At 40.7% G+C, this 14505-nt stretch overlaps 1 protein-coding gene across 1 annotated transcript in view; it reads left to right on the top strand.

Annotated features, from left to right (window-relative positions):
- The first annotated feature begins 1376 nt into the window (after positions 1-1376).
- LOC138015399 (uncharacterized) overlaps positions 1377-14505 on the top strand; it is a 30191-nt gene continuing 17062 nt past the window's right edge. The window contains exons 1-9 of the mRNA XM_068862428.1: positions 1377-1517; positions 2288-2643; positions 3071-3235; positions 7877-7987; positions 8433-8561; positions 9073-9169; positions 10025-10243; positions 11305-11681; positions 12064-12231. Coding sequence (XP_068718529.1) covers positions 1439-1517; positions 2288-2643; positions 3071-3235; positions 7877-7987; positions 8433-8561; positions 9073-9169; positions 10025-10243; positions 11305-11681; positions 12064-12231 — 1701 coding nt within the window. The 5' untranslated portion in view covers positions 1377-1438. The remainder of the gene's footprint in view (positions 1518-2287; positions 2644-3070; positions 3236-7876; positions 7988-8432; positions 8562-9072; positions 9170-10024; positions 10244-11304; positions 11682-12063; positions 12232-14505) is intronic.

Here is a 14505-nt window from a genome sequence, read left to right as displayed (position 1 = left end):
AAACTTCTGGGACTATGAATCTTAAGGTTACCTTAACTGGTGGCAAAAACAACGCTAAAACTGACCCCCATTGGTAGAGTAACACTCCACACCCCACTCCCCAAAGTTTATTTGGCAATTAATAAGTCTCTACTTAAAAACGATTTTTATCTTAGCAAAGTAAGCCAATAAAGCTTATTTCCAGTGACACTATTTCTGCTGTCCTTAATTGGACGTGATTCTTGATTCCAAACATCAACACGCAGAAAAGACCACCACACGTAAAAACATCTGTTTCTAAGTGGGTCAAATGGAAATTTGGCGTATGTTCGTGGTTTCATCAACGTTACAGCTAAAATAAAACAGAGAAAACAAAAGACTGTTAAGATGGTTTATTTTGAAACTTTTGATAGTAACATAGACCTTAAAGCAAAAAAATACGTTAATATCTTATTGTTTCGTGTTTCAAGTGAATGGGTTGCCACACTCTACTTACCTACTGCATCATATAATCTGATACAATAATAAAACGGTCACGCAAGCTTTGTCCTATTATAGCACAACGAGAAAGCAACTTGTTGAATCGAAGAAGAGGGCGACAGTGGTGAGAGCACTCGCCTTCCACAAATGTGGCCCGGGATCGATTCCCGGATTCTACGCCATATGTGGGTTGAGTTTGTTTTGTTCTCTACTTTGCTCTGAGAGGTTTTTCCCCGGGTTCTCCGGGTTTCCCCTCTCCTCAAAAACCAACATTTGCAGGCGTAGCTCAGTTGGCTAGTGCGCGGGGTCCCCAGTTCGATCCTCAGTGGCTTCAACGTCTGTTTCGGCTTCCCTCTGATCCGTGTAGCTATAGCTTTAAATATCCGTGAAACGGAGCACTGACAGAGGGAGGAGGATAAAAGGCGCACCGTCAGCTTACATTGATACCAGTTTCGTAACTGAAGGAGCTACCGACGTTAAATGAATTTACTTTACTTACTTTACTTTACTGTAACGGGGACACACTCTCCAAAACGGGATTTAGACAAATTCTATCACTGTTTTCTTGGGAGATTAAAATCATTTAAACAATCTTGCTATTAGCGTTAATATTCAGTGGTTAATTTAGCAAACATCACTCTCAAACTTGCTCGTCATAGTCAAATCTGCCCACTGTTATTTTGCTACTTTTGCAGATACTCGAGTAGCAGTGACCGCTATTTTGTAGAGCACACACCCCAGTCTGAAGGAAAATAATCCATATCACTTAAGACTATAGGGGGCTGTCCAAACAGGACTAAAAAAAATAAACCATGACCCCTGAATAAAGACACTTAGTTGGAAAAACTCCTAATTCCAGTTAGAATGCATTGCCAAAGAGATAATTATATAAATCATCACTTTGCCAATCAGCTTATTAAGAGCTGTGTTCATGTATATAGCAATCATTGTGTGAAGGCATTCCTCCAGTCTGACCAAAATGTCCGCTGGAGGCTATCGCAGGGTGCAATTGTGCTTTGTCTTCTTTTCAGTTGTGTTGCTGAATCAAGACTGCAAAGGTATTTTGAATTAACTCTCCTTCGCACCATTGATTTTCCATTATTTTATGCTCCAATTAAACCTCTCTTCGTCAATTGATGCAGAAACGAAGATTTTGGGGAGGGGCACTAGCCTTGGCATAAGGAAGTACCGGAAGAATAATGTTGCAAACGCTATTTAAAAACAGTTTTAAGCAGCATTCTTACCGCTTTCAGTGCACCTGCGAAAATGCCCTGTTTATGAAAACTTGTGCCAGAATTTGTTGGCCAGCTTTTCATGCTCCAGGTAGCCTGTCTTTCAGAATTGATGCAGCAACGAAGAACTGGGGGGTGGGGCGCACGCCCAGCAATCAGAAAATACCGAATGAAAATTGTTAAAAACGCAATTGAAAGCCAGCTTTAAGCAACAGTTTGACTCCTTTCAATGCATCTGCGAAATTGCCCTGTCTGGGGAACCTTGCGCCAGACGTTTTCGCCATTATTTCATGCTCTAGATGAGTTAATGCAGCAACCAAGAACTGGAGGTGGGCACATGCCCAGCCCTAAGGAAGTACCGATCGAATGGTTTGTTGAAAACTCTATTTCGTCGATTTTATGCAGCATTTTCACCGCTTTTAGGGCATCTGGGAAATTGCCCTGTCTAGGGATTCGAGCGATATTCTTTGTTTTTTTAGTCGGGAGAAGCGTTGTGATAGGACTGTGAATAAAAAGACACAATCCTGAAAACATACTTCTCAAGACTTGCCATGAATTCAGACTCAAACAAAACATATTATATTTCTTATTAATAGCTTCTAGTTTCAAGACCGGAAAAGTAAACATAACGGCATCAAGTCCAGGACTATTTGCTTGCAAGGCAATTTCTTTCGCGCAACCTTTCTACGGAAGACAGGAAGTAAAAGTGTTTGCCTCCTTTGGCCATTCCGTGAGAAATTCAGGGCTTGGTAACGGCGCTGCCATTTGGGTGGAGTCAGAAGACAGGCATCAATTCAAGACTTGTATTTCTGAATACGATCAAGGTTCCAATGGGAGCGCAGAAGTTAACTGGATTGCTGTCCAATCTGCTCCATCTGGAGCTCAAATAGGAAGTGTTGCGCTGAACCCCTGGACCACTGAAACCAAGTGCGAAAGGATCGTCTTTCCTCAGGTAAGTCTCGCCCGAAGAGGTTTGCTTATCTTTGTGATAAAATAATGATCCAAACATGCTGCAGAGCTATCACGTGTATACCTGAGGGGATTTTCTTTTTCGATGGAAAATTATATACCATAGCGCGCACAAAGAGAGGCAAATACTGTATTTACAATCAAGTTTTTAAAATGTTATTTGCAAAGCAAGCTACAGATATGGCCAAAGTTTTCATTTCTATTCCCTTAAGACACTTCAAAAATTATACAGATTGAAACTTCAAATAGTTAGAGGACCGTCACATGATCAGTGAAAATGGGTCCCTGCCAAGAAAATAGCAAATACGTTGATAGGAGATCACGTGGTGATTTGGTTATGTAAGGGCGTCTCTTGGATGTCTTCAAGTTCTCTATAGGATCATTGGCTGATGATGTTTTTCGTTTTTCAGCCTTTCTTGATTCCACCAAATATTATTGTGACACCTAGTCACCAGACTTTAGAGAGACCACAGGATGCCCTGGTTTTTTGGATAGAAGATTTTACCGTTGACAATTTTGCACTTTGTGTTCGGGAAACAAAGATTTTTGCTGGCCTTCATGAAAACATCAGAATTGTAAGTTTTTACTTGATTGATGCAATGCAACGTCGCCCAATTGTAAGAAACACAAAGTTACATCTCATCATTTTCACACTTTAGTTCCAAACACAAGCAGTGACCAATACCAGGCAGAGCCTTGAAGTTGAATTACATTCAACCATGGAGACAAGTGGGAAAAACATATTACACGTTCATTAAAACCGACTTGCCTCAGGAGCTCAATCAGGATCGCAACGCGTTTCAACGTCTTTTTTTCTCCAGTTTCACGGCGTGCAGTTGTTTCGTGTATCATACTTGAGAAGCCAAAATTAGATACGAATGAAAACACGTTATTAAGACTCGTATATCAAATTGAACCAAATTGCTAATGTCAATTGTCATCTGCATCAATATACATCATCATCGGTGGGTCTCCGGGGTAACTCGTCCCGGGCGACGAAACTCAGTCCCCGTTGTTTCCGAAGTCTACCTTAATTTTTGGGTGAAATGTTCTGAGACTGCAGTAGATACCCCTTCTTCCAGACCTGCTGCAATCGCCGAACATTTTCTTTCCAACCAGCATGCACATAACGACATAGGACCCATCCCACTAGAACTTATACACATATCCCGTGACGCCATACGCAAGGCTCAAGAAGCGTATCTTATTGACTTGGGTCAAACACTTGAACCAAAGGTATAAACAACTTACTCCCTGAAAAAATCATGCAGGCATGCCAAACGAAATACTGGAAAAAGATACTAGCCTCAGCCATACAGGCTGTTAGATCACCAGGATCCGGCACCTTTCGGCTTTGTCCGGTTGGCCCTTGCATGCAAAAATTGTTCATTTACAACCTTCCGAGCAACTCAGACCGATGTCAACCGAAGTCTACCCCAGCCAACTGAAGCTTTGGGTGAACTGGGTTTTGGTATGCCCCAGGACCATCGCTAGTAAAGTTGTTCCCACAAGGCTAGCCAGGGGTAACGTTGGCCTGCCAGCAGGCTCTTTCTTTGCGGGGCGAGCGTGAAAGCGAGAACTGAGATGGGAGGGGAGAGAAAGGGAACCTGCACGAGTCCTGCCACGTCCAAATCTTAGATGCAAAATACTGATTGGCTTAAATGGAACTGCTTGGTGACGGCATCATTGATCAACTTCCGGTATAAGGAAAAGCGAAAACGGCTCAGCACAAAGTTGCAGTGGTTAGAAGAGCCCGTGAGAATATTGCAATTTTAGTGTAACCTTAAAGGTCGAGCAACGTGATGCTGTGGCATTTGTGTTAAAAGGAAAGGACGTTCTACAAACTCTTGTCTTTCGGCCATCGTAGCTTAATTAAGAATGAAATATAAACAGCGGAGACTAACCCTAACAAACGAAGATTACATGACAGAAAAGCTGAACACTTTAAGCCGCTAACAAGTAAAGATCATCATTCAGCTATTGCAAATTAATTTGCATCGCTGTTTTCAAAGAATTTGAATTTGTTTTCAATGCAATTTAGGAGGCAGTATGGCCCAGTAATATAAAAATTCAAGGAGTTGCTTATCAGCATACTCCACTTTATTCATATAAAAGCTTTAAAGTGCCCCTGTGATCAAAAAAACCACTTCCTTTTTTCCTTCAGATTTTGAAAGTGTGTTTGCTTAACACCTGACTGACAAAATTTTGAGCTTTGATTTTTATCCAAAGGCCGTTTACTTTGAGTGTAAGTTTTGGATTTCACGGTCCGCCATTACTCACGTTCAAAACTGACCGATTGGACCTCAGACGGTTGGATCCAGGGAAACGTGACGTCAGAGGCTCACTAGCTTAAAATTTCAGCGTGTAAACGCAGCTTATAATATTTGCAAAGCGTGAGTTTAAAAGTCTGAAAGCCCAAAACTCCTGTGCTGCATATTAATTCTGCGGCGTATACACGTATTGCATTCTTAAACTAGTGAGCCTTTGACGTCATTTTCTCCTCGATCCAGCTCTCTCAAGAACATAATGTTCGTAATGGCAAACCATTAAATAGGAAAATTCCAGTTGAAATAAAGAGGTGTCTTTTTGAAATCAAGGCTTAAAACTTGGGTCACTTGTTGTTTTGTTAACATAGTTTTGAAATCCGAAGAAAAATATGAATTGATTTTTGGTCACAGGGGCACTTTAAGCAACTTGCTGTTAAGTTCCTAATATATCTTTTTAAACCTGAATTTCAAAAGAAAGTAAATATCACTGCCTTAATTGGTGTGAATATTTCGCTAACGAGCCGTTGTTGGAACGCTAAAACTTGCTCCAGCATTCGCTCTACTGCAATTGAAATTCTTCGTTTTCAGAACTAGAACTAGCTGTCTCTCTTCCAGTGTCATCATGAATGTTAAGCTAAACGATCGAGGGAAACAAAATGGCGGATCCAGAGCTAAGCGACCACGGCGCTGGAAATTGTGAAAGGTTGTATACGCACAGAATACAGAGTCAAAAACAAAGCCAAGCGCCTTTAATTTGTCAGAAGGCTTTTTATTATCGGCTAAGGTTGTACTGTATATCCTCTGAAAATGTGAAAATTCATTTGTGGCTCGAAAAAATCACTAAGACTACCTAAAAGTTGCTGAAGGGTCGAAAAATTGCTCAAACCTGGTCTTTCCGGCCTTTGAGGGTAATCTAGTCTCTGATGTCACCCACAGTCCATCTCAGCCTACCTGAGGATTTAGGCGAACTGGTTAGGTGCGTAGCGGACCTCACCACTTACCTTAGAAAAGATCCGCTCCGTTTTGCCATAGGTATGCCCAGCTCGAACGGCTAGAGTTACGGGGCTGAATCTTGGTATGCGGATTCTGTTTTAAATTGTTAAGAAGTCACCAGAGAGGTTTTTATGTTAAGATGGTAACGTTTGACCAGAAGTTAATCCAGTAATACATTATAATCAATTAGTAGTCTTTTACACCAAAAAAACAAACAAACAAACAAATATTCTGTTAAGATAACAAAATAGTACTTTTTCAGTTTACCTGATATAATTTGGGGCTGGTGAAGATGAAAAAAGAATCTTTTCTCGCGATTTATTGGTTATGTATAAATTGTCTGGCATGTTTTTTCGAGAAATAGAATACAAAATACAAATAATTTATACCATTAGAAGAATACAAATGGCTACAATTAAAATTAATAAAATCATGAATTACATGAATAGCAACCACTGCATCTGTCTATGGGGTCACTTCGATCACGTCTACGTATCCTTGTCTTAAAATGCTAGAGATTGGCAGCCAATCTAGCAATCTGTCTTTACTCGATAGCTTGCCCCAGAGTCTGGGCCCCAAAATATCTCAGCGAATATCTCCGAAACTTTACTATGATCCATTATCTAGGATCTCCATTGTTGTTTGATACAATAATAAGATCCATCCTAATTATTTTTTCACTGAGTAGTGGCTCGAAAGTTCTGAAGAAATCCCTAAGGTTTCTTTTTAGTCCTCCAATACTACACAATTGCTAATCTTCTTTGCTTCGTAGCTTCATTTCTGCATTTCCGTTCATACTCGTAGTTCTCCGAAGTTTTGTTTTTACCGATAAATTGCCTCAGCCTTTCGTTTCGTTCGTATGGCATTCTTCCATTTTGTTGTCATTTTCGGGACATCATGGTCTCTCACTCGCATTGATTTAATTGGCGCGTGTTGATCAATAGCTTTTGTCATTAATGTGTTCCAAAAATATAACTGACCATTCTGCATCACCGAATATTCTCTAACATACCACGGTGCTAGAGATAAATCCTGACTGAAAGTCTTGGCATTGACATTTTTGTAGCTACGAAATATGTGGCAAACACGATACACCGTCCTCATCATCGACTTCCGGCAATGTTCAACTGGATTTGTGAGCTACTTGAGATGAATTCCGTCGTCATGCTCAGTCTTATTCCTCAAAACAAATGGTCATTCGTATGAACTGCCCATTTGGCCTTTTACTTCTTATGGTGAATTGTGTAGCATTTTCTTGCGCTAAAAGATTCTTCAAATTCACACAGAGCAACCGATTGCTCATCTTTTAAAGTCCCTAAGAAATGCACCAGTAGGTTTGGCTGCCTGATCTACGAATTATTGTTTATTAAAGGCCTCATTGAGCTGTCACAAAACACCACAAAAAGGCAGTGAAAAAAGGTATTTATTTTGGCAGCCTGATCGCATGTTAATGAGGTGTAACAATGTGACCATTTTATTTTGGACATCAAGTGGTTACGAAAAGCGTAGTTATGTGAACGAAAACTTGGGGAGAATATTAACAAACAAATGGGAAAAACTTAGCCCGTTCACGATCTCAGCGAACTCCTCACGGGAAAGTTTTTAGCAGAGCTTAAGTCATTTTTTCAAACTTGTTGGGAAAGGTTTGAAGAAAAGTTGTTGCGCTATATTTGCTTTAATTAATGATTGCCTCCTAAAAGGGCCTTTTACAGGCTTAGGCCTATAAGGTTAGACGATTTCATTTGTCAATGGAGGCCGAGTCAGGTAAAAGGGCGGGTAACATCATCGAAGACTACTCACAAACTATGTTCCTATTAACCCTTTGCCTTCCAAGAGGGTAACTTACACGTATTAGTCTGTGTAATGCCAGACGATTTTTTCCGCGTATTGGGGCCACTTCAAGGATAAAAGGGTTGATAGTGACTCTAACAATTTTTATGAATCTTTTGCGTCTAGAACTGGTTGGCGTTTACAAACTTAAGCATCGTGAATGTTTCCTTGACCGGCAGTTTGGCGTTTCCAAATAGCAGCTCCCCATCTCAGCAAAATAACTTCACTTTCTGCAAGGTAACGAATAAGAGTGCAAGGAGGCTGCTTTGTCTATCGCCTACTGATTTTTTGCTTATTTAGTATTTGTCACAGCTGTTATGTTTCTTATATGCTATTTCCTTCCGTATGCTGAGGACCCCACGAACTTGAAGCTTCACGTTTTACCATAAACAAATAAAGCAGGTTCACTTTTACGTTTTTTGATGTTATTTCCAGAATACTCTACATTTCGGAAGTTTATTGAAGAAAAATGTGCCTTGTTGCTACTTTCAAAAGCAAAAGCAAAAGACCATCATGTTTGCTCTGAATATCTCATGCCAGTTAATTGCCAGGTTTATACAGAACGTTCGTCCTCAGATTATATTTAATACAGTTCATGCGATAGCTCACATTTTAGAAACCTTGGTTCCTGGTTGCATTCTTGAAAAACTCCCCTTAATAAACAATGCGGTTGTTTTCACAGAAAGTCAACTTTATGACTCCATTTTTCGCCCCGCCTGTGGTAGTAATAACCCTAAAACGCAGACCCAGTGATGAGAAGTCGAGTTCCAGTTCATCTTCAGAATGTGCGGCAGTAACCTCTTGGATTGAGGTGAGCAAGCCTGCAAAGCATACAGCGTCAGATAAGTGAAGGGGTATGCTAAAAGCTAATAAAACAGGCACTCCCTTTCCAACCGATGTACCCGCGACTGCGGTCTACCCAATCAAACAATCCTAGGTCCCCTGTTATCATCTATTTGAACGATCAAATTGGGCTCGCAGTCCCTTCAAATACTCCCGTTAATCACAGTCTAGCTCCTGCCCATGATTTGTCATGACTTTGGATTTAAAGACACTGATTACTGGCTCACATCGAACTGAGAGCTTGGCCCGTTATGAAAGATACCCAATTTATGTGAAAAGATCGAGGACAAATTATGCTGGGCAATATTTTGTTACAAGGCCATCCTTGGAACTGAAATAAGTACAGATTTGACTACGAAGGTTTTCTAAAGGAAATCATTGAGATTAATAACTTATTGGAATAAAAATTTATGTCGTACAGCAAAGAAAATAGAAAGTTTGGTTTTTATTCTTCACACGTAATGCTTCATAATCTTTAGTACACCAACAAAACAGAGACGGAGATATGTGTTAAAAGTCATAACAGCAACGGCAAAATGAAGGATCTCATTGGAATCGATTACCTGATTGTTGGAGGTAAGAGAAAGAAGTGAGCCACCACAAAAAAAGGGAAACAGAATTAGTAGACAAAAATGTTCTCAGCTTTGACACATCCCTTCTCTCTTTTTTTCCTGCGTTTATCATTTCATAGGCAGTGAGCCCTCGCGTATTGTTTTCTGTTAGGCTTCATTTATAAAACGCATAAAATGAACTGCTCTTGATAACTAGCAGATCGGAATATGTCGCTTTCCTTAACACGTAGAAGAGTGCTTTTGCGCTTTAAGTCTACAACTGTTGAGTTAAGCATTGTCATCGTGTGAGGAGCAAAGGTATTGTAGTTGTAGGAACACTCTTCTCCACAATTTGGCTAAGCGCGTGTTTGTCTGAAGGCCCGCTATTTTTAGGGCCTTTTGCAGGTTTCAAGTTTCCGCTGTAGCTTAAAAACGGGGTGTAAGTCACCAAACTTATATATACAATCATGTTATTACACGTGTTGAAAAGAGCGCTGCAAGTTTTCGGGACCTTTTAGAAATGGGCCCCAGGTTCAAGTCCTGAGGGTTTTCTTGATTCTCGACCATGCTCTGAGAGGTTGTTTTTTCCTGGTCCCCTAATTTTTCTCGCTTACCAAAAACCAACATGCATCTGTTTTCACCAAGCTCTAACTGTGCTCCAAGATCACACAAGTACTGTATAAGGGTTGCCAAAGGCGACTGGTCATGTGCTGTCTGTCTGCCTTTCTTGAGACGCGTCGCACGCTGTAGTGGCAAGGGCAATTTATTATTTATGTCTTTATTTATTTACCATTGTCATTTATTTATTGTACGCGATTTCCAGTCATCTTACCTCCAAAACTTACTTGGAAACTAAATGCTATTTTATTCATGTTTCCAGACTGGCACCCTTGTCTAAATGTGACATGTGAACATCATTGCGTGTGCAAGGCTTTTGGTCCATTCAGTGCTGGCTGTGTGAGCATCGAGAGTTGTCCATCGTCGCAAGAACCGATTTGTTCGTCAAATGGCACAACTTACGATAATAAGTGTCTTTTTGAACAAGAAATGTGCTTGCTGAAGCTAAACTTTACAATTCAGCATCCTGGCAGCTGTGAAGGTGATCGTCTCATTACATCATGTTGTTCAAAATTGAGTTAGCAAACAATTAGGGAACGAATCCACAGAAAAGGGAAAAGGGAGTCAATTATTGGTAAGGTTTTGTGAAAGAACTTCGATAGCTTATCGATGAGAGAATTGTCTTTGAAGAAAGAAAAGTTTAAAATGCTTGCAATTTTGACTCCACTATCCAATCAGACACAGCACGACTAACTCAATCACAACACAACTGTGTAGATACATGGGCATGTAGGACAGCAAGCGCCACAAGCCGGTTTATTTTGCTTACCATATGCATACAAACTCCGCTCTAGCATAACAATACGTAAGCATACTTAATGGTACTGACCTCCTAAAAACTTGTTAAAGGAAAATTACACTGGGCACCTGCCGGATACGAAAACCCAAAACCCTTTGGGAATGAGGGAACGTATTCTCCAAACCCTATGCAAGTGCCACTACCCTATGGAGGCTAAGGGGAAAATTAACAAAAAAGTAGGCGAAGAAAGCTGAACCTAGACTGATTCAAATCCCTAACGGATCACTATTTGTACGACAAATTACCCATAATCCCCACCAGACAACCGGACCCAGTCCTCTGGTCCGTGCCGTCAAAATATCCATTTCTGCCAATTTCGCAGGCTACAACTGTCAGAAATAGCATTTTCTAGAGGCAGATCAAGCTAAAAGATAAAAAAAACAATTAATCGAAATTCAGGCCAGGATTTCTCTCGAGATCCTTTGGAAAGAAAACCAAGCGAAAAGTGATTGTTACGAATCTTCCAATTTTTTAACTGCTTACCTGACAAGTCTCTGAGACAGTCTGACAGTCCAGAGTACAAATTCTATAGAGCTCTTCGGGAGTTATTAACTCTCTTCGAAAAACTTGCAGAAGTCTGGTTAACTTATTAATGCTCAAACTTTTTAGAACGTAAAATGGAACGAAGAAAAGAAAAACTGAGATTTGTCAAATTTAATGCAGTGCCAGAAAACATGGCCAACATCATAGCTAATGCAAGTGAGAATCTAGACCCAATGTTTTCTTTTTTCTCGTGCCTAAAGGATTTCCGCTCCAGAGAGGTCGTCGACACATGCCTCACATTCCATGGGTAGGGTATTCCCATTGTGAGGTCATTCCTTTCCAGCCCTACGTTTTCTACCCTGACAAACCCATTGAAGTGCAAATCACTGTCAATCATGTGGATACTGGTGACATGTCCTATGTCCACGATGCTGCAGTATCTTGGGTTGAAAATGTAAATTATCAACAATTTACTGCCTGCGTGATGGCGTCAGGATTTAATGAGCGGAAATACACTGCTAACATAACAGTTGACTGGATGGGTTATCAGGGAGCTCCGGCGGGTGGAATAAGCGGAGAGACAAGAATATCACAGTGGTGGACTGGGACGACTTGTGAGACAGTGAATTTTCCTTCGGTAAGTTTGGACTCAAAGCAAAATTTGGAAGGAGGGAATAATGAAGTTTAGTGTTTGATAATGACTCTAAGACATAATTTTGGAGTCTCGACTCTGTAAAGTCCCAATAAAGTGGGAATTGCAAGACATTCCCCCTTTTAAGTTAATTTCTCTTTGTTTTCTCCACCTATAAAGTTACACTCTGTCGTTCTGTCGTGCTTCACGGCGAACGTTTAAAAAACAACTTTTGCCGCTTTTGTCATTTTGTCGATTGCGAGGTCGTATTGTATAACCCGTTTTCTATCTCGATTTTATTACCCGTGAAATTCATTTATTAGAACTGCGGATTGAGCTATTTGCGATATTCTCTCGTGTTTAAAATACTTTTTCTTTCTGGTTTCAGGGAAAGTTCTCAAAGAAACCCTTAATTTTAATCACTGCTGTTCATCACCATTCAGGATTGAAGAGGGACGCGGCCAGTATTTGGTTGGAGGATGTCACACAATCTTCTTTCAAACTATGTTTAAGAGAACTGCAAAATTACGCGGGCTCTCATGAGGATATTCACACCGTAAGCATGTTTGTTTGATTAGGAAACTCTCCATGTATTAAATTTCAGCTTGATAAGCATACTTAGAGGACACAATAAAAGGGGCGTTGGCGTCCTACCAGCCTCATCATCAGGAAGAATGAAGGGGTTAGTTTCAAAAGAAGCTGACGTGATGCGTTGGTGGGGAGTGAAACGTTTAAAATTTGGATTTATCTATCGAATTTATAAATGTAGAATAACCATCTTTTAAGATGGTTATTCTACATTTATAAATTCGATAGATAAATCTTCGATAGACTGTTACGAAAAATAGTATTGCGTGACAAGCGTTACTTTCTAGAAGCTTCTCGAGAGTTCGTAGTTTGTTTATTTTTAGGTTCGTGCGTAAGCGTTTCTAAATCGGTGTGTTTTGTAACCTTTCTATAATTAGATTAATTACTAATTTAGGAAGTTCTAGAAGTTTATTGTCAGAGTATATAAGTAGACGAGTCCAAGCGGAGTGTTTTTCTAACTAGTTTTTCACAAGCGAAGAGAGTTGGCGTTGGCCGTGTTAAGTCAAGTGTGACAGAAGCTGTGTTTATTCAAGTTGGCGGAGGCCGTGTAAGTTTGTCAAGTACGTGCTGTGAAGAGTTTTACTTCGTGGAAACTACGTTCATTTTGGAATAAATCTTCTTGTTGTTGTTCCGACAACCCTGCGTTCAGATTAGTTTGCAAACTACCTTTCCTCAAAACACACGAACTCGTAACATTGGGGGGGCCTGTCCGGGAGAGGAATTCATTTGTTTGCTGACTACAGAAACCAGGAAAGGACAATTCAAGAAGGAGTTACAGAAAAAGTAAGAAGAACTGTGCAAGAGAGTATATTGTGTTTTTGCTGTGAAATCTGCTATGGAAATGGAAAAGCTTTTGCAGATGGGGAAAGAATTCGGATTGCAAGGAGAAAAGCTTCTCGAGTTTGTGAGGGAAGAGGAAGAAAAAGAAGAAAAACGCAGACAATTAGAACAAGAAAGAAGGAGGGAAGAGGAAGAAAAACAAGAACAACGAAGACAATTGGAGGAAGAAAGAGAAGAAAAAAGGAGGCGGTTTGAAGAAGAAAAGGAAGAGAAACATCGATTACTTGAAGAAAATAGAAGAAGAGAAGATGAAGAGAGAGAAGCTAGGCGACAAGAACGCGAACTAAGAAAATTGGAGATGGAAGCCGAGCTGTTGAAACAGAAAGAGGCTATTGAAGCCGCAAAAAGAGAACATGAGCTGGAAATTGCACGTTTGGCTGTGGAGAGTGCTGACGGACGTCCTGAAGTGAGAGAGGATCGGGCTAAAGCACCTAAACTTCCCTCGTTTGTTGATGGTAAAGACGATTTGGACGCGTATTTGCAGAGGTTCGAGAGATTTGCCGAGACAGCTAAGTGGAAAAAAGATGGATGGGCATCGAAGCTCAGTGCTCTGTTGTCTGGACGGGCACTAGAAGTGTATTCACGTTTATCGGAGGACGCAGCTAAGGATTATGACAGGGTAAAGATTGCGTTAATGAAGAGATATGACCTTACCGAAGACGGCTATCGTCGAAAATTTAGAGCATCCAAACCAGAAGTTGACGAAAGTCCGGAGCAGTTTATTGTGCGACTGGACAGATACCTGTTACGGTGGCTAGAGCTTTCGAATACTGCGCGAAGCTTTGATGGTCTTAAGGACTTGATCGTGAAAGAACAATTTATTGACTCTTGCCCTAAGGATTTGGCAATTCACCTTCGAGAAAGGGCACCTGAAACTCTAGCAAAGATTGCGAAGATCGCTGACCAGTACTTGGAGGCTCATTGTAAACATTTGTTCAGCTCAGCGGGCAGAAAGCCAACAGTGCAGCCTGAGAGGGACGAAGCCAAGAACATGCAGATTAATCCACCAGCTCTGCATTGCTTTAAGTGCAACACCCGAGGTCATAAAGCTGTCAACTGCCCAACCCTAACAAGAAAGTGTTTTCTGTGTGGCAAGCTGGGACATGAAGCTAGAAACTGTCGATCAGGTGGACGCAGATCAGGAGGACAAAGTAAGGATAGTAACCCTGTGCAGCGTGGTCAAGTGAGTGCCAGTTGTTTAGTTCAACCACCTGAGGATAAACCTACTGATGAATAAGTTAAGGCCTGTATTAAAGATGATAAGCTGCTGTTAGCCTGTGGTAAGAAGATTCCATTGTTGAGTAATGCTTGTATTGAACCGTTGACTGGAGTGAGAAGTAAAATGCCTGTCGTGAAAGGTAGAGTTGGAGAGAAGCCTGTTGATGTCCTGAGAGATACCGGT

This window comes from Montipora capricornis, chromosome 9 (assembly GCF_036669925.1).
Source record: "Montipora capricornis isolate CH-2021 chromosome 9, ASM3666992v2, whole genome shotgun sequence".
NCBI classification, from domain to species: domain Eukaryota; kingdom Metazoa; phylum Cnidaria; class Anthozoa; order Scleractinia; family Acroporidae; genus Montipora; species Montipora capricornis.
This window is presented reverse-complemented; position numbering and strand designations above follow the sequence as displayed.